Source organism: Carettochelys insculpta, chromosome 12 (genome assembly GCF_033958435.1).
Source record: "Carettochelys insculpta isolate YL-2023 chromosome 12, ASM3395843v1, whole genome shotgun sequence".
Taxonomy (NCBI): domain Eukaryota; kingdom Metazoa; phylum Chordata; order Testudines; family Carettochelyidae; genus Carettochelys; species Carettochelys insculpta.
In genome coordinates this window covers 47,098,848-47,123,709 of record NC_134148.1, presented here as the reverse complement: position 1 = coordinate 47,123,709, position 24,862 = coordinate 47,098,848, and the positions used below count along the sequence as shown (strand labels likewise).

General features: G+C 46.2%; 1 protein-coding gene across 3 annotated transcripts in view; it reads right to left on the bottom strand.

The window, feature by feature from the left end:
- Positions 1-24,862, bottom strand: part of IQGAP1 (IQ motif containing GTPase activating protein 1) — a 335,028-nt gene that overhangs the window by 37,716 nt on the left and 272,450 nt on the right. For all 3 annotated transcript variants that reach the window (XM_075006488.1, XM_075006490.1, XM_075006489.1), the window contains 2 exons: positions 16,402-16,537; positions 270-357 (listed from right to left, as the gene is read on the bottom strand). In XM_075006488.1, coding sequence (XP_074862589.1) covers positions 270-357; positions 16,402-16,537 — 224 coding nt within the window. The remainder of the gene's footprint in view (positions 1-269; positions 358-16,401; positions 16,538-24,862) is intronic.

Sequence of the window (24,862 nt, the reverse complement as noted above, 5' to 3'; positions counted from 1 at the left end):
CTCAGAGGCTGGAAATGGATGACAATGGAGAGATCATTTGATGATTACCTGGTCTTTTCACTCGCTCTGTGACATCTGACATTGGCCACTGTCAGAAAACAGGCTAATGGGCTACATGGACCTTTAGTGTGACACAGTATAGCCATTCTTATGTTCCTATATGTATTATAATCCAAAGATTTGGCATTCATATGTATCTGCACTCACATACATCTAAATTTAAAAGAATCCCATATCCTAAGGAGTGGGGACATACTACTTTTCCGTACCTGCTCTTTGGTGGCTGGAGTTTCCAGGATCTCAGTCAGTGTCTCCCCCGGCTGGAACCGGATTACATCTACAATCAAACGCTTTGTGCTTAAAAGAAATGGAGGAGAGTAGAAACAAAACAGCATTAAAACAAAACAAAAAAAAATCAATCCTATGCCTCTTCTCAAATGAGAGAAGAAGGTGTCATTGATTCATATGAAGCCAGTCATATTCACGCTGGCAGAGCCCCATGTGGATACAAAAATGTGGATCCACATCTGATCCATGGCCACCAGGCTCAATACCTCATCCAAACTGCAATCTGTGATCTGACTTTTACTTCCATCTACACAACAAATCTCTCTGTGTGTGTGTGTGTGTGTGTGTGTGTGTGTGTGTAGAGAGAGATGAGCAAGGAGAAGGCAGTGTCATGAAGAGAAAAGGCAGGCAGCAGGAAAGGACTGGGGTAAGGGGCAGTAGGGACTGGTGATGAGGGGCAGCAGGGACCCAGAACTGGGATTCTACAGGTCAGAGCTCACCAGGCGGGAGGGGGCCTTGGGCTAGGTTGAGCCAACACTCAGTCCCTCCAGCTGGGAGATTTAGGATGCAGATTCTTGCATTCTTTCCCAGTAGGCAGTACAGGAGCCTGCTGCCCTGGCACCCTCTACACCACTTGTCCCTGGGAAGTGGGGAGGGACAGACTCCTACACAGGTATAAGCTCCACTATCAGCAGATATGCAGGGCTCCACTATTTGCAAGCCAGTCAACAGCACTCATATTGTCAACACTTATGCATCACTTCTGCAAAGGCAAGGTTACTCACCTTTTGTAATTGTTTTCTCAGTGGTGACAGATGATAGAACAATGAGTAATGGTCTCAAGCTGTGGTAGGAGAGGTCTAGGCTGGATATTAGGAAAACCTATTTCACTAGGAGAATGGTGAAGTTCTGGAAGGGGTTACCTACAGAGGAAGTAGAATCTCCTTCCTTAGTGATTTTTAAGTCCTAGCTTCACAAAGCCCTGGATGGTTTAATTTAGTTGGGACTTGTCTTGGTTTCAGTGGGGGGTTGGCCTCAATGACCTCCTGTGGTCTCTTCCAACCCGATGAGTCTACGATTCCAGGGTATGCAGAGACTGATCTCTCTGAGATGCATGAGATTTCAGTTAGAGCACCGGCAAGCATTGTAAGGTCTTGACAGCATCTAAAAAGATACCATGCACCCAAAGCAATGGGTTAAAGGGCTCTTCCAGACTTCCACTGGTGCTGGTCATGGACTGTACAGGGGAAAATTCAGGTCCCAAAGGAGGGGTGGGGCGGTGAGTCCCACTGGTATGGATAGAGGTGCTTTCAAAACAGTCTCTGGAAGGGTGAAGAAAGATCTGACCTGGACTGGGGGATATGATGAAATGGCTGCCAGGTGGACCTTCGTGTAAGAGAGGTACAACTGCTGAAGATGTAGCAAGATCAGCAAATATTTACCATCAGTCACTATCATTGCAGTCACAGTTACTGTTGTCTTGTGGTGGCTCTGATAGTTGTCCTGAGATTGTTATCCTGTTGTCAATCCCGCTTACTGATGCTGTGAAGGCAGTCTTTTTTCCAGTTCCAGATTCCTCATCACAAACTCCGGTCACTGTGCAGTCAGTACCATTTTCCTTGTGCAAGACACTGATTTCTGATACCGGTGATCTCAAGGCAGACCCAAGCCTCTGCACTTCCTCCATGGTCTCCAGAAAGGGGTTCCTCTGGAACTGATCTTCTTATCAATAAACTAGGTAAATACAACTTTTATGGGACTGCTATAAGGTGGGTGCATAACTGGCTGGATAACTGTTCCCAGAGAGTAGTTATTAATGGTTTGCGGTCATACTTAAAGGGCATAACAAGTGGGTTCCACAGGAGTCTGTTTTCGGACGGATTCTATTCTATAACCTCATCAATGATTTAGATATTGGCATAAAGTGTATCCTTATTAAGTTTTCAGGTGACACTAAACTGGGAGGGGTTGCAACTGCTTTGGAGGATAGGGTCAGAATTCAAAGTGATCTGGACAAACTGGAGAATTGGTCTGAGGTAAACAGAATGAAGTTTAATAAGGACAAATGCAAAGTACACCACTTAGAAAGGAATAATCAGTTTCACACATACAGACTGGGAAGCAACTGTCTAGCAAGGACTACTGCAGAAAGACATGTAGGGGTCATAGTGGACCACAAGCTAAATAGGAACCACCAGTGTGATGCTGTTTAAAAAAAAAAAGCAAACATGATTTTGGGATGCATTAACAGACACCACATGTGGGCACCACATTTTAAAAAAGATATGGACAATTGGACAATGTCCAGAGAAGAGCAACAAGAATGATTAAAGGTCTCGAGGACATGAGCTAAGAGGGAAGACTGAAAGAATTAGGCTTTTTCAGTTTAGAAAAGAGAAGACTGAGAGGGGACATGATAGTGCTTTATAAGTACCTAAAAGAGGGTTACAAAGAAGAGGGAAAAAATTGTTCTTGTTGGCCTCTGAGGATAGCACAAGAAGCAATGGGCTTAAACTGCAGCTGGGACATTAACTGCTAGCAATTAACTAATAAATAGATAGTGCAGCAAGGGAGGTTCAGGTTGGACTTTAGGAAAAACTTCCTAACTGTCAGGGTAGTTAAACATTGGAATCAATTGTCTGGGAAGGCTGTGGAATCTCTATCACTGGAGATATTTAAGAGCAGGTTAGACAGACATCTAACAGGATGATCTAAGGTTCCTGCTGTTAGAACAGGGGACTGGACTCGAGGACCTCTTGAAGTCCCTTCCGGTTCTAGTGTTCTATGACTGGCTGTCAGCTCAGAATAACAGTTGTCAGCCATTCCAACAGACAACTACAGGCATTAAGAGGGAACCGACAGGACAGAGGTCCTGGTCCAGCACCTTTGGGACCTCAGTGGTCCTGAACGAGGGATTTTGCCTGACCAGGGAAGGTTAATGGCCCCCCAGTCCCTGGCCCCTCCCTGCTGGGCCACTGGTCATAGATCCTTGGTGTGCTGGCCCTGGCCCTGCCCAGGGACACTGCCTCTGGCCATGGCCTCACTGCTGCCCATGGGGCTGCCAGCTGGTTGTCCTCCTGCTCTGGATCTCTGGTCCAGGAGCATCCCCAGTCCTGTTGGATAAGGGATGCTGCCGGAACAGAGAGTGACGATTTTAGGAGGTACAACCCGTATCCTAGCAAATGAGCACTGCACTTAAAGGGGCAATACAGCTGGCCCTATGGGTACTGATAAGGCAAAAGTTACTTGTCATCCTAGCTGTTTTTCTTCAAGATCTGTTGCTCATATCTATTCAAGTTAGGTGTGCGCATGCCGCATGCATGACTGTCGGAAAGTTTTACACTAGCTGCTACTTGTTGGGTCGGCTGTGGAGCCCCTGAAGTGGCGCCAGTGTGGAGCCCTAAGTATGACCCTGCCAACCTGACTGCTTCTCAGTTCCTTCTTGCTGGTTACTTTGACAGTGGGTATGAGAGTGGGTTTTGAATAGATATGAGCAACACATCTTGAACAACAAGAGTTACAAGGGTGAGTAAAAACAAGGTGAGAAATTGTTTTTTTCTTCGAGTGCTTGCTCATATCTATTTCAAGATAGGCGATTCACTAGCCAAACCCAGGACAGTGGCCTAGAAGGCTGTGTTCTGTCCAGAGTGCTGCACAATAGCATAGTGAGACAGAAGGTATGCACAACAGATTTCCTGGAGAGGCACATGAGCCAGGAAGACAGTTGAAGGGGCCTGAGCTCACACAGAAAGCGCCGTAACAGGAGATGGGTTAATCTTAGTGAGGTCATAATATGTTTGCATATAGGACATGAGCCAGGAAGAGATATGCTTTGATGAAACCAGAAGCCCCTTTATTTGATCAGCAACGCACACAAAGAGCTGTGAGATCTTTTGTTCTACAAAGGCTGCAAGTGCCTACTTCGTATCAAGATAGTGTGGCTGCTGCTTCCATGGGGAACTGTGAGATTTAGGATAGAAAACAGGAAGGAAAATGTCCTGGCTACTATGGATGACAGAGACCACTTTCAGTAGGGAGGCTGGGTGAGAGTGGAGCTGAACGTTGTCATTAGTGAATACAGTGAATGGGGGCTTCAACATGAGGACCCAGAGCTCAGACACCCTTTTGACAGAGGTAATGACCATCAGGAAGGCCACATTTCAGGAAAGTTAGAGAAGGAAACACATGGCCAAAGTCCCAGGCTGGAACCAGCCAGCAGGTGGAGGCAGTCCATGCCCTTGAGAAAGCGCTCCACTATGGACTGTGCAAAACCAGATCGCCTGCCCTCCCAAATGGAAGGCTGAGACGGCTGTCAGATGGACCTTGAAGAAAGAAAAAGTGAGAACTTGCAGCTTCAGGGAAACAAGGTAGTCCAGGACTGGCAGGGCAGACATAGACATAGGTAAAATAGATGTTTTCATATCCTGCATTCTATCACCCAGAACTCTCAAGTAACTGGCATTTTAGCCATAAGTAAATTTCCATAAGTACTACTACTACTATTTCTTAACCCTGCTATGAATGGAACATAGGTCATCTACAAGTTTTCTCCACTTCACTCTGTCTTGGGACAAAACTTCTAGCTGGCTCCAGGAGTACCCCAGTTGTTGTCCTTCAGTCTCAGTATGTCTTCTTCATGTTGTCTGAGGTCCTCCTCTTTCATGTTTTCCTTGCGGGTTCCATGTGAGAGCTTGAGAAACTATGCTGGAAGACGGTTTTCTGAGAGTGTGGCCTAGCCATCCGCACTTTCTTTTTTTGATTTCAATGTCAAATGGGCCTTGCCCTGCTCTGTTCCAAAGCTCCTCATTTGTGATAAAGTCTTGCCATTTGATGTGAAGGGTATACCTCAGGAATCTGTTTGTGAATGTCTGTAGCTTGTGATTTGAAGCCTTTTTAGTACGCCAGGTCTTGCATCCATACAAGAGCACATGCTTCACACTGGTGTTGAAGATCTGCAGTTTTGTCTTCACAGATACTATTTGTGAACTCCATATGGGACAGAGAATCTTGAATACAGTTGTTGCTTTCCCACTCTTGGCACTGATACCCTTATCTGTTCTTCCATCTGTGCCCATAACACTTCCCAAGTAGATGAACAGCTCCACATCTTCCAGGTTATCCCCTCCCAGGGAGATGGTGGTGGTGTTGGACTGGTTGGTCCTCATTGTCCTGGTCTTTCCCTTGTTAATGCTCAGTCTAGTCACTGAGGCAGTTTTGTCTAGTGTTGTGACCTTTTCTTTCACGCTTTCACGTTGGTGTGAAAGGAGGGAGACACCACCACAAAAATCAGTGTTCTAGCTGTTTGAAAAGTGTTCACTGAATGCCTTGTTGATGGCCATCTGCTGTTCTGTTCATAATCCAGTCCATTGTGACCAAAAACAGGAAAGGTGACAATTGGTGCCCTTGTAGCACTCCTGACAGTATGCTGAAGGACTCTGTCAAGACACCATTGTAAACAACTTGGCACATTGAGGGTTCATACATTGAACGAATCAAACTAATCATTTTGGATGGGATGCCACTGTGTTGCAGCAGTTTCCACAAAGTGTCTCTATTAACACTGTCAAAGGCTTTTTCAAAGTCTATGATGGTTATGTACAGGGGCGAGTGCCACTTGATCGACTGTTCTATGATCACTCTGGAGAGTTGCTATTCGGTCAGTACAGGATCTCTCGCCTTGGAAGCCGGCCTGTTCTTCCCTGAGCGGCCTATCAATTTCTGTCTTCGTTCTCTCCAGGAGAATCCCACTGAACACTTTTCCTGGAATAGAAAGTAATGTGGTGCCTCTTCAGTTCTTGCATTCCTTCAGGTTGGCTTTCTTCGGAAGCTTGAGAAGGTAGCCATGTTTCCAGCCTTGTGGGATTTCCTCATTGCTCCAAATTTTCCCAAACAGATTATACATCATGTTGACTGACGTCTCATCACCTGCCTTGATGGTTTCTGTGGTGATGTTGTCCGGACCAGGTGCTTTTCTGATTTCTTCTTTTGTAGGGCTGCTGCTGTTGATTTGCACTAGTATATTTGTAGGTGGTAGCTCGGGAGGCTCCAAGAGGGCAGGGCGGGTCAGTAGCTCTTCAGAGTGTTCCTTCCATCTACTGAGCTGCTCACTTGGGCTTGTTAGCACATGCCCCTCCTTATCACATACTGGATGATCCATTGTACACTGTGACCCAGCTAGCTTCCATGTGATGTTATAGAGCTCTTTCAAGTTTCTCTGTCCTACAGCTTGTTCAGCTTGTTGTGCAGGGTTTTCCACAACGTTCTTCTTGTCCCATTTTTCAGCCTTTTTTAACTTCTTTGTTGGTTTCTGAATACAGTCTCTGACCTTCCACTTTGGCTGCTCTTGTTTTGCTGGACTGCTGCTTTTTGTCCTTTTGTTCCTTTACCTTTCTCAGAGTTTCTACTGTGATCCATTCTTTGTGACTCCTTGTCCTCTTTTCCAATGTTTTACCACAGGTTTCTTTCCAGGCTGTTTTGGTGTGTTAGACAACTCCATTTGGAAACCAGCTCCTGTCTCTAAATCTTTCAGCTGTTCCATGTTGAATTTCAGTCCTGGCTAGGTCACTGTTGTGGTATACCTCTTGAACTTGAGTTTTACCATGACCAAATGGTGGTCTGAACCTACATCTGGTCCTCTTCTAGTGCAGATGTCTTGCACCAGTCTTCTGAAAGAACTGCCGATACAGAGGTGATCAGTCTGGTTTTCTGACTGGTGGTCTGGTAAAACCCAAGTGACCTTATGGATTCTTTTTTTGTGGAAAAACACTACCACCTATCACTAATCCATTAAAGAAAGAAAAGTCACTGAAGCACTGAAGCATTTTCATTCATGTTGCCTAGGCCTTCTTTTCCAATGGTCTGTTCTCTGCCTGTATTTATGCTTCCAATTTTCACACTGAAGTTGCCCATCAAAATCAAGATATCCTTTTCCTTTTAGTTCACCACACCTTGTGGATTTATTTGTATTTACTTTCACTGTAAGTACAGTATAATGAAAGTAAATACAAATAAATACAGCATAAGTTTACAGTGTACAATCCTACTGTTGTCGGCAAACACAGTATGCTGCATACATTTTGTTTGTTTCTTAATCTTGTTTTTCTTTAGTGATACGCATTGCTAAGTATACCTCTCTATTATCCAGAATGTTTGAATACCTGGCAACCTCCTGGCCCAGGAGTTTACTATAAGAAGTTGTGCTGATGACACCAGGAGAAGTGAGCCCTCTTAGCAAAAGGTTCATCCACAAAGGTGCCATGCCTTGAGGTGAAGACAACAAAGGTCCAGGTGGCAGAGGAGACGTGGTCCTGCATGATGAGGTCCAGAAGCAGGGGAAGCCAAATAGGCAGAAGGACCAAGAGCTCCATCAGCGTGGTGTACCAGTGCTGAAGAGTCCAAGTTGGGGCTACCAGGATAACGTCCACCTGCTCCCTGTGAACCTTGAGGAGCATCTTGTACATCTGGGGAATGGGGGGAAAGGCATAAAGCAGCCCTGAGTTTCACGATATCAGGAATATGCCCACTAAGGAGCCAGGGCTGAGACCTCAGAAGGAGCTGAATTAAGGACACTTGCAGTTACTCTGGGATGCGAAAAGATCCAGCTGGAGAAAGCCCCATTTTCAGAAGACAAGAGTGGAGGATGTCCATGCAAATCATAGAATCATAGAAGAGTAGGACTGGAAGGGACCTCGAGAGCCCATCGAGTCCAGCCCCCTGCCCTCATGGCAGGACCAAGCACTTTCTAGACCATCCCTGAAAGCCATCTATCTAACCTCTTCTTAAATATCTCCAGTGATGGAGATTCTACCACTTCCCTTGGCAATTCGTTCCAGTGTTCGATCACCCTGACAGTTAGGAACTTTTTCCTAATGTCCAATCTGAACCTCCCCTGCTGCAAATTAAGTCCATTGCCTCTTGTTCTATCCTCAGAGGCAAGGAAGAACAAGTTCCCTCCCTCTGCCTTATGACACCCTTTTAGATACCTGAAAACCGCTATCATGTCCCCCCTCAATCTTCTCTTTTCCAAACTAAACAAGCCCAATTCTTTCAGCCCTTCTTCATAGGTCGTGTTCTCTAGACCTTTGATCATTCTCATCGCTCTCCTCTGGACCCTCTCCAATTTCTCCACATCCTTCCTGAACTGCGGTGCCCAGAACTGGACACAATACTCCAGCTGAGGCCTAACCAGCGCAGAGTAGAGCGGAAGAATGACTTCTCGTGTTTTGTTCACAACACACCTGTTAATGCATCCTAGAATCATGTCTGCTTTTTTTGCAACAGCATCACACTGTTGACTCATATTTAGCTTGTGGTCCACTATAACACCTAGATCCCTTTCTGCTGTACTCATTCCTAGGCAGTCCTTTCCCATTCTGTATGTGTGACACTGATTGCTCCTTCCTAAGTGGAGCACTTTGCATTTGTCCTTATTAAACTTCATCCTGTTTACCTCAGCCCATTTCTCCAGTTTGTCCAGATCCTTTTGAGTTATGACCCTATCCTCCAAAGAAGTTGCAACCCCTCCCAGCTTGGTATCATCTGCAAACTTAATAAGTGTACTTTCTACGTCAATATCTAAATCGTTAATGAAGATATTGAACAGAACCGGTCCTAAAACAGACCCCTGCGGAATCCCACTAGTTATACTTTTCCAGCAGGATTGAAAACCATTAATCATTAAACCATTAAATCGATCACTATGAGCAAGGAACATGCGACCAAAGTGATCTGCTAGTTGGTTCTGGACCCCCGCGACATAAAATGCTTCCAGGTGGATAGAGTGGGCTGTGCAAGGTTCCCAAAAGCATAGAACCTCCAACAGACCCAGGAGGAGCATGCACCTCACCTGTCCATTGATACAGTACATAGCCATGGTGTTGTCTGTCAGGACTGTTACACAGTGGCCACAGAGATGAGACAGGAAGACTAGACAGCAAAGTGAACAGCCTGAAGCTTTCACATGTTGATGTGGAGAGGAAATTCTTCCACTAACCACTCTGCCTGAGAGGTGAGATGCTTTAGGAGTGCCCCCCAAGACCAAAGTGGATGCACCTGTTACCAGAGACGTAGGTAGATTGGGGTGTGTGAAAATGAACGACGACCAGCACATTTTGGGGACTTAGCCACCAGTGGATGGTGTCAGAGACATGTCATGGCACTGTGACAACCATGCCCATGCTGTCTCAGCCAGGGTGATACACAAATGCCAACTACACCTGGAGGGCGGAAAAGGTGCAGCTTGGTGAATGGGACTACATATGTGCATGCTGCCATGTTGCACAGCAGGTGGAGCACATACTGAACATGGTGACCAGAAACTTGGACAGGGAGCATAGAAGCTGGGTGAGTGCCTGGAAACAATGGTTAGGAAGAAACACCCTCACCTTTATGGCTTTGAGAATCACCCTGATTACTTCTATGAATTTGCCAGACTGAGCAAGAATTCCAGCTTGTCCAGAGTTTCCCTAGTGAAAGCCATCTGGTGGAATGCATGACCCCACAGAAGCCAAATGTCCAGGTACAGGTAAATCTGAACACCAGTGCAGTGAAGGAAGGCTGCCACCAACAACATGCATTTGGTGAACACTCTGGGGGCTGTGGAGAGCTCAAAGGGATGAGCCAAAACTGAAAGTGCAGGTGGCCCACATTAAAATGCAGGTAGCCAATATGAAGACCGGACTGTGACACGTAAATATGAATCCTTTTAAATCGAGAGTGGCGTACCAGTCCCCTGAATCCAGGGTCGGAATAACAGTAGCTATGGAGGCCATACAGAACTTGTAGGAAACAACAAATTCGTTGAGTTCACTGAGGTCCAGGACAGGTCACAGGCCTCCCCCGTTGCCTTTGGGACTAGGAAATAATGGGAATAGAACCCCCAGCCCCCGTACTAAGGAGGAACCTCCTTCACTGCCCTCAGGGCCAAAAACAATTGTATCTCCTGGAGGAGGAGCTGCTCGTGAGGCAGGTCCCTGAAGAGGGATGGGCGGAGGACAGGGCAGGAAGGTGGGGGAGAATGAAAAGGGATGGCATAGCTCGATGCAACTGTCCCAAGGACCCACCCATCCAACGTAATGGCCAGTCAGGCAGGAAGGAATGGGAATAGCTAGTTGAGGAATGCGAGGCAAGGATCTGGCAGCACTCACTCTGACTTTGGGCACACCATCAAAATGAGTGCTTGGTGATGGAAGATGGCTCAGTCTGGCTGTGATTAGCCCCAGAGTATGGATGGGAAGGCTTATGGCGGGAGTAGTGGGTCTTGCATTGGTAGCAGTGCAAGTGCCAATGCAGTTGGAAAAGCCTCAATTGGGGCTACAACTTAAATGGCGTTAGCTGCATAACCAGTGTGTGTATGCCCAAATTCATAGTGTTCCTCGAATCCATGAGGCTATGGAAGCAAGAGGTGGTTTGTTTTGCAAACAGTCCTGGGCCGCATCTGCACGTGCATGCTACTTCAAAGTAGCGGTGCCAACTTCAAAATAGCGCCCGTCATGGCTACATGTGTTGGGCGCTATTTCGAAGTTGAAATCGACATTAGGCGGCGAGATGTTGAAGTCGCTAACCCCATGAGGGGATGGGAATAGCGCCCTACATCGAAGTTGAACGTTGAAGTAGGGCACGTGTAGCCGATCCGCATCCCGCAACATCGAAATAGTGGGGTCCGCCATGGCGGCCATCAGCTGAGGGGTTGAGAGATGCTCTCTCTCCAGCCCCTGCGGGGCTCTATGGTCACCGTGGGCAGCAGCCCTTAGCCCAGGGCTTCTGGCTGCTGCTGTGGCAGCTGGGGATCCATGCTGCATGCACAGGGTCTGCAACCAGTTGTCGGCTCTGTGGATCTTGTGTTGTTTAGTGCAACTGTGTCTGGGAGGGGCCCTTTAAGGGAGCGGCTTGCTGTTGAGTCCGCCCTGTGACCCTGTCTGCAGCTGTTCCTGGCACCCTTATTTCGATGTGTGCTACTTTGGCGTGTAGACGTTCCCTTGCAGCGCCTATTTCGATGTGGTGCTGCCCAACGTCGAAGTTGAACGTGGACGTTGCCAGCCCTGGAGGACGTGTAGACGTTATTCATCGAAATAGACTATTTCGATGTAGCGTGCACGTGTAGACGTAGCCCTGATCCATCAAAAGGAAGGTCTTGGATAGTCTGCTGAACCTCTGGCAGGAGACCAGATGGCTATAACCAGGCCACTTGATGCATGGCAATGTCTGAAGCAATAGCTCAGGCCACTGCATCTCCCAAGTCCAAACAAGTGTGAAAAACAGATATGGGATACCATTTTACCTTCCTTCAGGATAGCAAAGAATTCATCCTGCAAGTCCTTGGGCACTGAGTCCTTAAATTTAAGAAGAAAGGCCCAAGAGTCAGAATAATAATGGCTGAGGATAACCAACTGGTTAGCCACCCCAACCAACAGGCCCACCCTTTACCCCCTCCATGGAGTAAACCTTTCCCCTCTATAGGTTCAGGTGCTTAGCAACCTTAGATTTCCAGGGTGGAGCCTATTGACCCTGACGCTGCTTTTCATTAACTGCATCCACCACCAAGGAGCAGGGGAAAAATTGATGTACAGGTACTCAAACACCTTGACCAGCGCAAAGTATTTAAGCTCTACGCTGCGGGCAGTGGGAGGGATAGAAGCTGGAGTTTGCCAAATGGTAGAGGATAAGGTAATTTTCATAAATGGAAAGGCAACACATGAAAGTCCCTCTGAGGTGAGGATATCTACTCTGGGGTCATCCAACTCATATGACCCCCTCCATGGAAAGATTGAGGCTGGTAGCCGCCCAACAAAGGAGGTCCTGGAGCACCTGGAAGACTAGGGATGGAAGACCCAAGTCAGAGGAAGCCGCCACTGCCTTATGCGGCGAGGAGCTGGAGGAAGCCAATGAGGGCACCCCCTGTGCTGAAACCCCTGGCTGATCAGGCAGTGGGGTAAAGAAAGCTTCCACCAGAAGAGTGGACAGGTGAGGGTCCAGAGAAGGATGGCTGACCATAGCCTTGAGAACAAGAGGGGTGACCGGAGGCTGAGGTGAAGGCATGGTGCCTTATATGGGGTGGTACACCCAAAGCATCCAGAATTGCCACTGGGATAGAGGCCACTGAGGAGACATGTCTCTGTCAGAATGGGACTGGTGCTGACATAGGGACTGACACTGAGAGGAAATGTGGTGTCAAGAGCTAGACTGTTGTCAAGATGGGGAGCAGTGCTGAGATCAAGACCTGTGCCTGGAACTGGATCAACATGAACACCGATGAAATGAAGTCTCGTGCACCGCAGAAGATGGGAGCTGAAAGCTGGATCTGAGACTACCCGGAATGTGGAACGAGACCAGTGCAGAGAACAGGATCTGATCACAAAAAGGGAGTGGTGCCACAACATGTCCAAGCCTGCTGCTGGACTGGGCCAAGGAAACTTGATTCTGAATGACAAGCGGGAGAGCCCAAGCCAGAATGGTATCAAGACAGGTGCATGTTGAAGACTTAGAATCAGAGCCATTCTCCAAGCAGACCCTCAAACAAGAGTAGCTGTGCACAGAATGGGATGGAAGTCGATGATGTGAGTATGACTGGGGCCACAAGCCAGACTGACAGTACCATGAGCAGTCAAGTCAGGACTCAGACTGGTGCCAGAACTCTGAGCAGCCAGGCACTCGCAAGGGACGGATGTGGCCATGAGTGCAGGCTTGCCCCTGGAGAAACGTTGAAGGGCAGAGGCCTCAGTCTGCGGTGGAGACTGCATCATTTCAATAAGTCCCTGCACGGCCTGGCATGTGTCAGGCTTTGATGAATGGGACAACTGACACCAGTTCCCCTCTTGACAAGTCTAGAAGGATCGGGCTTGGTGTGTGTGATGCTGGGGTATCGGGGTCATGGGGCATTGGGTACCCCCTGCATTGAAAATGTTGGGGTTGATGGAGCCAGTGCCAATGACTTGGCTATCACCAGAGAGAGAGAGTGATACCATACCAGAAGCTTTGTGAAATGCTGCTGCCAGGATGAGTCTTTTTTCAGCACTGGGCCCAGAGTAGAGGACAGTGCACTGCGCACCGAAGAACCAGATGCAGAACCTTGCTGCAGAGGTTGAAGTGCTGACTCCATGAGGTGCTGACAGAGCCCAAAGTCACAATCCTTACAAGTGCAGTGCTTAAAACCCTGAAGACTCAGTACTTACCAGTTGGATAAGCTTCCCCCAAACAAGGAAGATGGGAGTCATAGGCGTTGCTCATTGGCATGGACTTCAAACAGGAGCTACACTGCTTAAAGCCCTTGGACTTCTTCATGACCCAAGCCCCTGAATGTGATAGACAGAAGAAGGGAGACCCTTCTCCATCTGCTGACTGTCTAATGCTAAGTAATTGGAAAACAATAGCTATCATAGAATCATAGGGCTGGAAGGGACCTCAGGAGGTCATCTAGTTCAGCCCCCTGCTTCAAGCAGGATCAACCCCCACTAAGTCATCCTAGCCAGGACCTTCTCAAGCCGGGACTTAAAAACCTTGAGGGACAGCGAATCCACCACCTCTCTAGGCAACGCATTCCAGTTCTTCACCACCCTCCTGGTGAAGTAGTTTTTCCTAATATCTAACCTACACCCTTCCCCCTTCAACTTCAGACCATTGCTCCTTGTTCTGCCATCTGACACCACTGAGAAGAGTTTCTCACCCTCCTCATTAGAGCTCCCCTTCAGGAAGTTGAAGGATGCTATTAAATCACTCCTAAGTCTTCTCTTCTGTAAACTAAACAAGCCCAAATCCCTCAGCCTATCTTCATAGGTCTTGTGATCCAGCCCCTTAATCATTTTTCTTGCCTTCTGCTGAAGCTGCTCCAGCACATCCACATCCTTTTCACACTGGAGGACCCAAAACTGGACACAATATTCCAGATGTGGCCTCACCATCGCCGAATAGAGGGGAACAACTACTTCTCTAGATCTGCTTGAAATGCTCCTCCTAATGCACCCTAGTATGCCGTTAGCCTTCTTGGTTACAAGAGCACACTGTTTACTCATATCCAGCCTTTCAATCACCATAACCCCTAGGTCCCTTTCCATTGTACTGCTGCTGAGCCAGTCGGTCCCCAGCCTAGCTATGCTAAAGAACTATTTACAACTATTTAGACAAGAAAGAACTAGGAACTGTGGTGTAGCAACAAGTACTCATCCACAGGTCCAACAGCCCACATGAGCAGTAAAAAGGAACTGAGAAGTGGTCAGGTCGGCAGGTTCATACATATGGACCTACACCCGCACCACTCCTGGGAGCTCCACAGCCAGCCTGAGGGGTAGCAGCTAGCATAAAACTTTCCTGCAGTTGTGCATGCAGTGCATGCACACCTAACTTGAACAGATATACAGAGGCACTTGAAGGAGAACATTTGATGATCAGGCATGTGCATGCACATGCACCTACAATGGACTTGAGATAAGCAAGGCCCATCAGATACCTCGTTAATACAACTTTGTGTACTATCCTTTTTTGACCTCAAGATGTTGGCGAGTATGGATTTTAGAGAAGTAAACTGAACTAGAACCAATTAATATACTTGTTGGAAAATGAGCTCGCCCAGGGGTGGCCAACCTTTTTCCATCATGGGCCACATGGCAATTTTTTACATGTTCCAGGGGCCAAACACAAAATAGCCCTGACCACCTCCACCAAGACTTAAACCCTTCTCAGCCCCAAACTGCCCCCCCACCCTTAGGTGTAAGCTCCTCGCAGCCCAAAAACAACCCCCCCAACCCCAGGCTTAAACCTCTCACGGCCCCAAACCGGCCCTGAAGCCCCAGGCTTAACTCTTCACAACTCCAAACCCCAGATTAATTTACCTTACACAGGCGCTCCCCGTGCTGCTGCTCCCAGCTGCTCCTTTGCTGGGCCACCATCTCCACCTCACCGCAGCTATGGGGCTCCTCCCAGCCCTCCTACTTCCTTCTCCTCCACATATAGCATGGCAGGGGCAGCTCTGTGCCCTGCCACACTGAAATAATGGTCCTCAATTTCATTAGTTTAATGGCCAGATCCCTTCTGCAGGGTGTTAAATCAATTAAATTTAGTTCTACTGTTTCATCATGGCAGGGCAGGGAGCCAGAGGAGGAGTGAGTGGTGACAGCAGTATGGCATAGTGCCACTACTGGCTCCACAGGCCACATTAAAAGGCTCCGCAGGCCAGATTCTGGCCCATGGGCCACGTGTTGTCCATCCCTGAGCTAGCCCAATTCTGCTCACAGTCACGCGTACTAATGGAGGGAAGAGGGAGAGAAATTTAAAACCAGAAGAGATTAAAAACATGGTATTTTTTTAATAGAAGAGCCGTGTAATTTTTAGGCCAATCTCATGTTTTATGATCTGGTATTTTAAACTTCTGGGGTTTACAATACTGCTAAAGCAGATGATTAGTATTTGTGGGAAAAATCCTGTAAATTACCACTTGTATTCCCAGCTCCTACTGACTCCTTTTTCTGAGAAGCAAACGAGTATCTGACTTAAGATGTTTACTGAATTCAATAGGACGTTGTGTAATGCAACAGTACAGTATTTCTGTGTTGAATTTAACATCACAGTTAGTATATAATATATTGAACATTTCCCCTCTCTGAAATTTAAAATGTGTCACAAATTTTATATTGATAAGAAAAGTGCAGTGGAGAAGTCATCTTGGGGGATGTTTTTGCTCAAAAGATTTGCTGCGAAATTGTTAATTATGTTCACAGTAAAAATTGTATCAGTGAGCTTCAGACAAAAATTAATTCACATTCCTCAGAGCTCTTGTTTCGAACTGTCGACATACACAGTGAGACTTCACCATATCAGTTACATTCAATCTTGTGTTTGGAAGGTTTTCTTCAGAATTATGAAAACTGGAGAGACCTTTTTAAAAATAACAAACCTGAAATTCTCTAGTACTATGATATGGCAATGGACTCACCAAGAATAAACTCACTGACCACAAATTCTAGGGTCTTGGCTACAACCCATGGGCACTGTAACAGGCTTGGATTCATTTTTTCCCCATTTCCTGTCAGTTATATTTTTCATCCCTCATACTCCAACCCATAAAATTCATATCCTACCACTTAATTGAACAAAAACTACTATAGGCCATTACCCATCACTCACTTCAGCAAGATTGTCCTTGCATCCATTTCAGCATTCTCATCACCAGGAACATCAAATTTATTAGTCAGTGTAAGAGAAACTTCAGTCTTTGCTAGCATCTCCTTGTTGGGGTCATTAATGTTACCAGACCCTTCCCCTGAGGTAGAAAAAAAGAGGTTGGCTGTCAGTGAAGAAACCTACTTCCCAGTGCCACAGGTGACAGTGACATAGGTTAGTTAGAATACATTCAAGTGCTGTCACAGACTGATTAGGTTCATCCATATTTTCCTTCCAGCACTGTACAGAAAAACCATTATTTTTAAGAGAGTTTTCGCAATCCACCTATGGGGTATAACAGTATGTTCATTTTTACGAAAAGATTTCCTGTAAATTCAGGTTTCAATGCCCCGATGTATACAAATCAGAGTGAAAGAGCTACATCTTGCATCTCACCCTGCCCCTCTACTGATAAGCTTAAATGTGATCTAACAAGGACAAGAAATTCAGTTTGTGCCCTTTGTTGCCTTTTTGATCTAGTCTATATTAAAAAAAGTTTGCAGGTATATTTAGTAGAAATTCAGCTTGCACTGGCAAAAGAATATTTTTGCTAGTATAGCATGTAACAGTTCCCTGAATGAAATAAGCTATAATAGCACAACAACACTTTTGGCTGATGTGTCTATACAAAAGCATTTGCTGATATAGTTATAAAAATTCCTCACATGGGTATCTCATAAGAAAACTTTTAAACACAGACCTTTACATTGCATGAATGAGGACCGAAATATTCATCAAAGTTATTTCACATTAGAAATTCAAGTCCTTGGTGAATAGGGAAGGTGTGTGTGAGAGAGGATAGAAATAGTATATTACGGTGGAAGGGGAGGCAAAGAGATCCCTAGTGTACAAAGTAAGGGTGCAGTGTGATCAGGTCCCCTCTTCCCCACAACCTCCGTTGCCTTCTCCACAGCAACTCCGTTCAGGCTATGCCAATCTCTTTGGGGAGCTGCTGTCTCCTGCCCTTCCCACCCCCCAAAGCAACCATCCATGTTAGGTGTCTCTCTTGCGGGGAGGATGTTGCCTTGCCACAGGACAGCAGCTTGATTAATGACTCTCCTGCAGGAAAGTGGATGGAGGCTGAGTGTTCAGGTGAACTCCAACCAAACTTCCAACACCACACAGCCTGCCCCATGCCTTGCAAAAGGCTCTACTTGAACCTGTCAGCAGGAGAGGCTGGGGAACAATGTGATTAGATAAGCAGGAAAGCTTCACACTCTATGCAGACTAGACAACTCAGGTCCCAAGCCAGACCAGATCCACACCTGCCAGCTAAATAGTAAGAGGGGTAGTCACGTTAGTCTGTACTCCAACAAAACAAAACAGCAGAAATGTAGCACTTTAAAGACTAACAAAATGATTCATTCGGTGATGAGATTTCATGGGACAGACCAACTTCATCAAATCAATCTCATTCACAATACAGACTGACATTTGTAACTACAGAGGACCAAAAAAAACTGCAATAAAAACTGACAAATCAAGTGCATAGGACTGAAGTAGGTGGCAGAGAGATGGGGGATGTTAAGTATCCTGCCGGAGACAATTACAAGAATCAAAGGAAGGGAAGCAGTCCTTGTAACGTGTGAGGAACTGATATCGCTGTTCATACCACGTGTTAATGTATCAAATTTGAATATGAATTCAAATTCACAACTTTCTTGCTGTAATCTGTTTTTAAATTCTTTTTGTTCCAGGACACAAATTCTCAGGTCTTTAACAGAATGGTGCACTCCATTAAAATGTTCACTTACCGGCTAATGTGTATTGAGTTTCTTGATGTCTGCTCTATGTCCTTTTATTCTTTGGTGAAGGTTTTGTTCAGTCTGTCCAATGTACATGGCGGCAAGGCATTGTTGGCACATAATGGCATATATAATGTTGCTCGAAGTGCATGGGAATGTGCCCTTGATCTTGCAACTAACATGGTTAGGTCCAGTGATGGTATCCCCTGAATAAATAGGTGGAGAAAGTTGGCAATGGGCTTTGTTGCAAGGAAAAGTTCCAGGATTAGTATTACTGTGGTGTAGCCTGTGACTGAGAATCTCTCTTAGGGTAGGAGGTTGACTAGAGGAAAGAACAGGCCTGTCATCTAGGGCCTTCTGGAGTGTAGCATCATGATCTAGAATCGGTTGTAGGTTTTTAATGATGCATTGGAGGGGTTTGAGTTAGGGACTATAGGTGATGACAAGTGGTGTTCTGTTATTGAACTTCTGGGGCCTCTCTTGAAGTAGCTGGTTTCTTTGTATTTGTCTGGCCCTGTCAATTTATTTTTTACTTCTCCTGGTGGGTAAGTAAGCTTTATAAATGCTTGGTAGAGGTCTTGAAGTTTTCAGTCTCTGTCTGTAGGATAAGAGCAGATGTGATTGTATCTGAGGGCTTGACTATAAATGATGGATCATGTGGTGCGTGCTGGATGGAAGCTGGAGGTATGTAGGTAAGTGTAGCAGTCAGTGGGTTTTCAGTAGAGAGTGGTGTCGATGCAGCCATCGGTGATTTGTATTGTGGTATCCAGGAAATGTATTTCTCAGGTGGAACAGTCAAGGCTTAGATTGATGGTAGGGTGCAGGTTGTTAAAATCTCTGTGGAATTCTTCCAGAGTCTCTTTACCATGCGTCCAAATTATAAAGATGTCATCGATGTAACATAAGAAAAGGAAGGGTAATAGGGGATGAGTCCTAAGAAATTGTTGTTCTATGTCAGCCTAAAAATGTTAGCACAGTGTGGGGCCATGTGAGTGCCCATAGCAATGCCACTAACCTGGAGGTAGAAGTTGTCCCCAAATTGGAAACAATTGTGGGTGAGAACAAAGTTACATAGGTCAGCCACCAGATTTGCTGTAGTAACATCAGGGGTGGTATTCCTGATAGCTTGTAGTCCATCTTCACGTGGAATATTGGTTTAGAGAGCCTCTACATCCAAGGTGGCAGGTTTCCAATGTTTTGTAATTTTCTCAGGAAGTCAGTGGTATCTCAGAAATAGCTAGGAGTGCTGGTGGTGAAGGATTTGAGGAGGGAGTCTACGTATGTGGACAGTCCAGTAATAAGGGTGCCAGTACCTGTAATAATTGGGGTGTATGGGGTGTACAGGGAGGGGTAGGACCTCTGTTGGAGGGACTTGTCGTACCCCTTCGGGGGTAGTCCGTCCACTTTGGTCCCTGCCTGTCACTCAGCTCTCACTTGTGGCTCCAAGTAGCTGCGGCATGCACAGCAGCCACACCCCAGGCAACGGCTTCAACAGGCCGGCCAAACCAGGTGAGTATAACCGATGGGGCTCAAACCCCCCAACGAGTTTTCGAATGTGCCTACCCAGCATGTGCAGTCAGTTCCGGCACACTGGGCGGAAGAGATCATTTAGATCCAATGGCCAAGAAGGCGCTTCTGCAACGCTTTGTGGAAAGTGAAGGGCTTGACAAGGTACAAAAGACGTCAAGGCCATCCACTGCAATCAAAGAAGTTACCAGTCATGACGATTCTACATACCACTGGTATCTGGTTTCCAAGGTCGAGAGAGTGGAATTGCTCCTGTGCAATGGCTCTACGACTTAAAAGGTTTCACGCACAGGTCCCGTGCAAATCTTCATATCATCACATCACCCAAGTCCTGCAGCAACGGGGGAGGGGCAAAGCGACAGCCACTGGGAGTCATAGTCCCAATCTCGCACGTAGGCGGCCTGTGGACAAGTGGTCATCCAGCTCTATACCTGGGGCAGCAGAGTTGCCCAGCAGCAACCCAGGCGTCTGAGAAGTCCTCTTTAGGACAGCACTGCTCACCCTAGTAAGGGAGGGGCCTAGAAAAGGTGGCCTAAAAATTGCCTGCCCAACAACTATAACTGGCCAGCAAGTCGCAGCTGGCAGTTCAACCCTGCTTGCAGTCGAAACCAAAAGAAAAATTTGAGAAAACTTACCACTGGTGTATGGAATGTTTGTACTCTCATGCTTCGAGCATCTGTTGCAAGACCTGAGAGAAGGACAGCTCTCATTGCTCGTGAACTAGCCTGCTATAACAACGATATAGCAGCATTAAGTGAAACAAGATTGGCTGGAGAAGGTTTCTTGAGTGAACCAGGAAATGGTTATACCTTCTTTTAGAAGGGCAAGACTGACACAGAGGACAGAATACATGAAGTCGGTCTGGCAATAAAAACCTCATTGATGAGTCAACTCCCAGACCTTCCAGTGGGTATCAATGAAAGATTGCTAAAACTACGTTTCCCACTAAATGCCAAACGTCATGCCACCATCATCAGTGCATATGCATCCACTCTAACATGCCCTGACAACTCAAAGGAACAATTCTATGAAGATCTCGACAGACTGATCAAGGCCACACCTGCAGCAGACAAATTACTCCTACTTGGAGCTTTCAGTGCCTGAGTCGGGGCTGACAATGAGAACTGGAAAGGAGTAACCAGGCGACATGGTGTAGGCAAAATGAACAACAACGGACTGCTCCTTTTGAGCTTTTGTTCTGAAAAGGACCTGACTATTACCGACACTCTGTTCTGACAAGCGGATAAATACAAAACGACGGTTTATGCACTCTAGGTCTAAACAGTGGCATCTGATAGATTATGTCATTGTCAGAAGGCGAGACATCTGAGATGTACTGATCACCAGAGTAATGCAAGGTGCAGAGTGCTGGACAGATCACAGATTAGTCAGGATACCTCTTCAACTTTACATCGCTCCCTCTCGGCACAAATGCCTTAAGCATGTGTGGCCTGCTTTTAACATAGCCAAACTGAAGGATGCTCAATGTTTCAACAATTTTCAGAAGAGTCTCGATGACAAATTAACATCCCACGGTCAACTGATCAGTACTGTAACCGAAAAGTGGGATCAGTTCAAGCAGATAGTGACTGACACAGCAATAACATTGCTTGGACCAAAGAAAAGAATACATCAGGATTGGTTCAATGAGAACCAAGAAGAAATATGTTCAGCACTGGAAGTAAAGAGAAAAGCCTTTATTGAATGGCAGAATGACCCCTCCTCAGCCTCCAAACGGGACCATTTCAAGCACCTTCAGAGCAAAACACAGAAAGACCTCCGTCAGATACAAGACAGCTGGTGGGAAAGCAAAGCCAAAGAAATTGAGCACTATGCTGAGACCCACAACTCAAAGATGTTCTTTACTGCTATTAAGACTGTCTATAGACCTTCTAAACCAAGGACTACCCCATTGCTCTCATCAGACAACACAATGTTGGTCAAAGACAAAGAGGGCATCAACAAAAGATGGCGAGAACACTTTGGCAACCTCCTTAACAGACCATCGACCATGAATAATAACGTCCTCAATGAAATTCCACAACAATCCATACTGACAGAGCTTGACTTACTGCCCACTATAGATAAGATTAAGAAAGCTGTTAGCCAGATGAGTTCAGGAAAAGCTCCTGGAAAAGATGGGATACCAGCAGAGATATATAAAGCGGCAAGTCCAGCAGCACTAGCAGTATTCCATAGCGTGATCATCAGCATCTGGGAGCATGAAAACATACCACAGGACCTCTGCGATGCTATTATTGTCTCCCTTTTCGAAAATAAAGGCAGCAAAGCAGAGTGTGGAAACTACAGAGGCATATACCTCCTCTCCGTTGGAGGGAAGATCATTGCCAGCATCATCTTGAACAGCCTAATAGCCAGTATTTCCAAGGCAAATATACCTGAAAGCAATGCGGTTTTCAACCTGGCCGGAGCACAGCCGATATGGTGTTTGCTGTCAGACAAATACAAGAGAAGTGCATTGAACAGAACATGCACCTGCATGCTGTCTTCATAGATCTGACAAAAGCGTTTGATACCGTCAACAGGGAAGCCCTTTGGACCATTCTAAGACGACTTGGCTGCCCAAGAAAATTTGTCCAGATTATACGCCTTTTCCATGACGACATGACAGGCGAAGCACTGTCTGATGGAGCCACATCAGCCCCCCTTCAACATCACCAACGGCGTGAAACAAGGATGTGTTCTCGCTCCTGTCTTATTTAACCTGTTCTTTGCATGTGTCCTTAACCATGCAATGAAAGATCTGGACCGAGGTATATACTTGAAATACTGGCATGATGGTTCACTTTTTGATCTCTGTCGCCTGAATGCAAAGACTAAGACAGTGCAGAAACTCCTTTCTGAGGCACTCTTTGCCCTTATGGCTGTGTGCCCTTATGGCTCACACTGAAAACAATCTTCTGCACATTGTCAACAAGTTTGCTGAGGCCTCACAACTTTTGGACTAACTATCAGCCTCTGAAAGATAGAAGTTCTCCATCAACCTGCACCTGGATCAAATGCTCCCGTCCTGAGTATCTCCATTGACGGCACTCAGCTTAAAGTAGTGGATAACTTTAAACACCTGGGTAGTGTCATATCCAGTGATGGATCACTGGATAATGAGAGCAACATGCAAATATCCAAAGCGAGCCAGGCACTTGGCTGTCTGCATGTCAAAGATCTAAACCACCATAACTTCCGGATGTCAACAAAACTGCTTCCGTACAGAGCTGTTGTTCTCTCATCTCTTTTGTCCGGGTGCAAAACATAGACACTATATAGGCGTCACATCAAGCAGCTCGAAGCATTCCACGTGCGCTGCCTCCGTAATATCATGAAGATCCCCTGGCAAGACAAAGTGCCCAATCTTGAGGTCCTCGAGAGAACCCAGATGACAAGCATCGGAATGATGATTATGAAGTCACAACTACATTGGACCAGTCATGTCAGCCGCATGGGTGCCCACAGAATCCCTCAACAGATTCTGTATGGTGAACTCTCCCAGGGCATCCGGCATATAGGTCGTCCATGGAAACGCTACAAGGATACCATCAAAGGCAATCTGCGGTACAGCAGTATCAAACCTCCAGACCTTGAGGACACCGCCAGTGACAGAACACAGTGGTATGCAACAGTCAGAAATACCTGCATTGCCTTTGAGGAAGACTGCTGCCAGCATCTACAAGAGGCACACGAATGACGTCACAGAGCATCAGCAATGCACAACCCACAGATTGCAAGCTTCCCATACACCATCTGCGGCAAAATGTGCACCTCTAGAATTGCCTTATACAGTCACCAGAGGTCACCCCATGAGACCAATAACAGATGCTCTGCACAGATTTGTCATCATCGGATCAATGGACTACCATTACCTGTAATGATAGGGCATCCTGGGTTTCCAGGTTTGTGGATTTTAGGCAGTAAACAGAATAATCCAAGTCAGGGCTCAGATGGTGTGTCTGAGTAAATTTGGTCTCGAGTAGAGACAGGGAATGCTCTAAGTAGATGGTGTACTTTCTTTTAGAATTCTAAAATGGGATCTGAGGAAAGAGGTCTGTAAAATGTGGTGCTGGAGAATTGTCTACCTGCCTCCTGTTCAGGGTCTGACTTATTCATGATGATGACAGCACCCCCTTGGTCAGCTGGCTTGATTATAATGTCCAAGTTATTTCTGAGACTCTGGACAGCACAGAGTTCAACACAGTCGAGACTGTATTTCATTTGGTGTTGTTTTTGTATATTTTCACTCTGTGCATGTTTGCGGAAGCACTGCTTATAGAAATCTAGACTGTCACTGTGCCTGTCGGGGAGTCCACGCAGAATTCTTCTTCTTTTGATGTTGGTAGGTGGGATTTAGCAAGTCACTGATGCTCACTAGTGTGTTGGAAGTATTCTCTCACACAAAGATGATGAAAGAAGGCCTCGAGATCACCACAAAAATTGTATGAGGTTCATGGAAGCAGTGGGGCAAAAAGAAAGACCCCGGGATAAGAGCGACTCTCCACATGGGTCAAGTTTGTAGCTTGAAAGGTTAACAATATTATCCGTCACTTGGCGGTAGTTGTACTGGTCGTATCCTGAGGTATGAAGTAATTTAGATACTTTATTGTCCTTTCTTTTTCGTAGGGAGTGGAAGTGTGTATTATAGATTTCTTGTCCAGTGTAGGAAAAGTCCTGCCCTGTGGGGTGTTGCGTGGAAGCTTAATTATTGACGAGAGTTTCAAGTTCAGAGAGGTCATTCTTGATCCTTTCCTGCTTGCTGTACAGGATACCAATCAAGTGGTTCCTCAGTGTCTTAGAGAGTGTGTGGCATACCTTCTCACTATAATCAGTGCAGTACGTTGATTGTAATGGGCTTTTCACTGTCAGTCCCTTGGGCACGATGTCCACCCTTTTTACATTTGGACAGATGCTGGATCTGAGCGAGTTTTTTTCATATAGTTGATGGATCTCTATTACCAATGGCTAAATGTAGTGCCTTGCATGTTGAAGAGTAACAGAGGACTAGTCGTGTTAGTCCGTACTCCAACAAAACAAAACAGCAGAAATGTAGCACTTTAAAGACTAACAAAATGATTTATTCAGTGATGAGCTTCAGTGGGACAGACCAACTTTATCAAATCAATCTCACTGCCAATACAGATTGA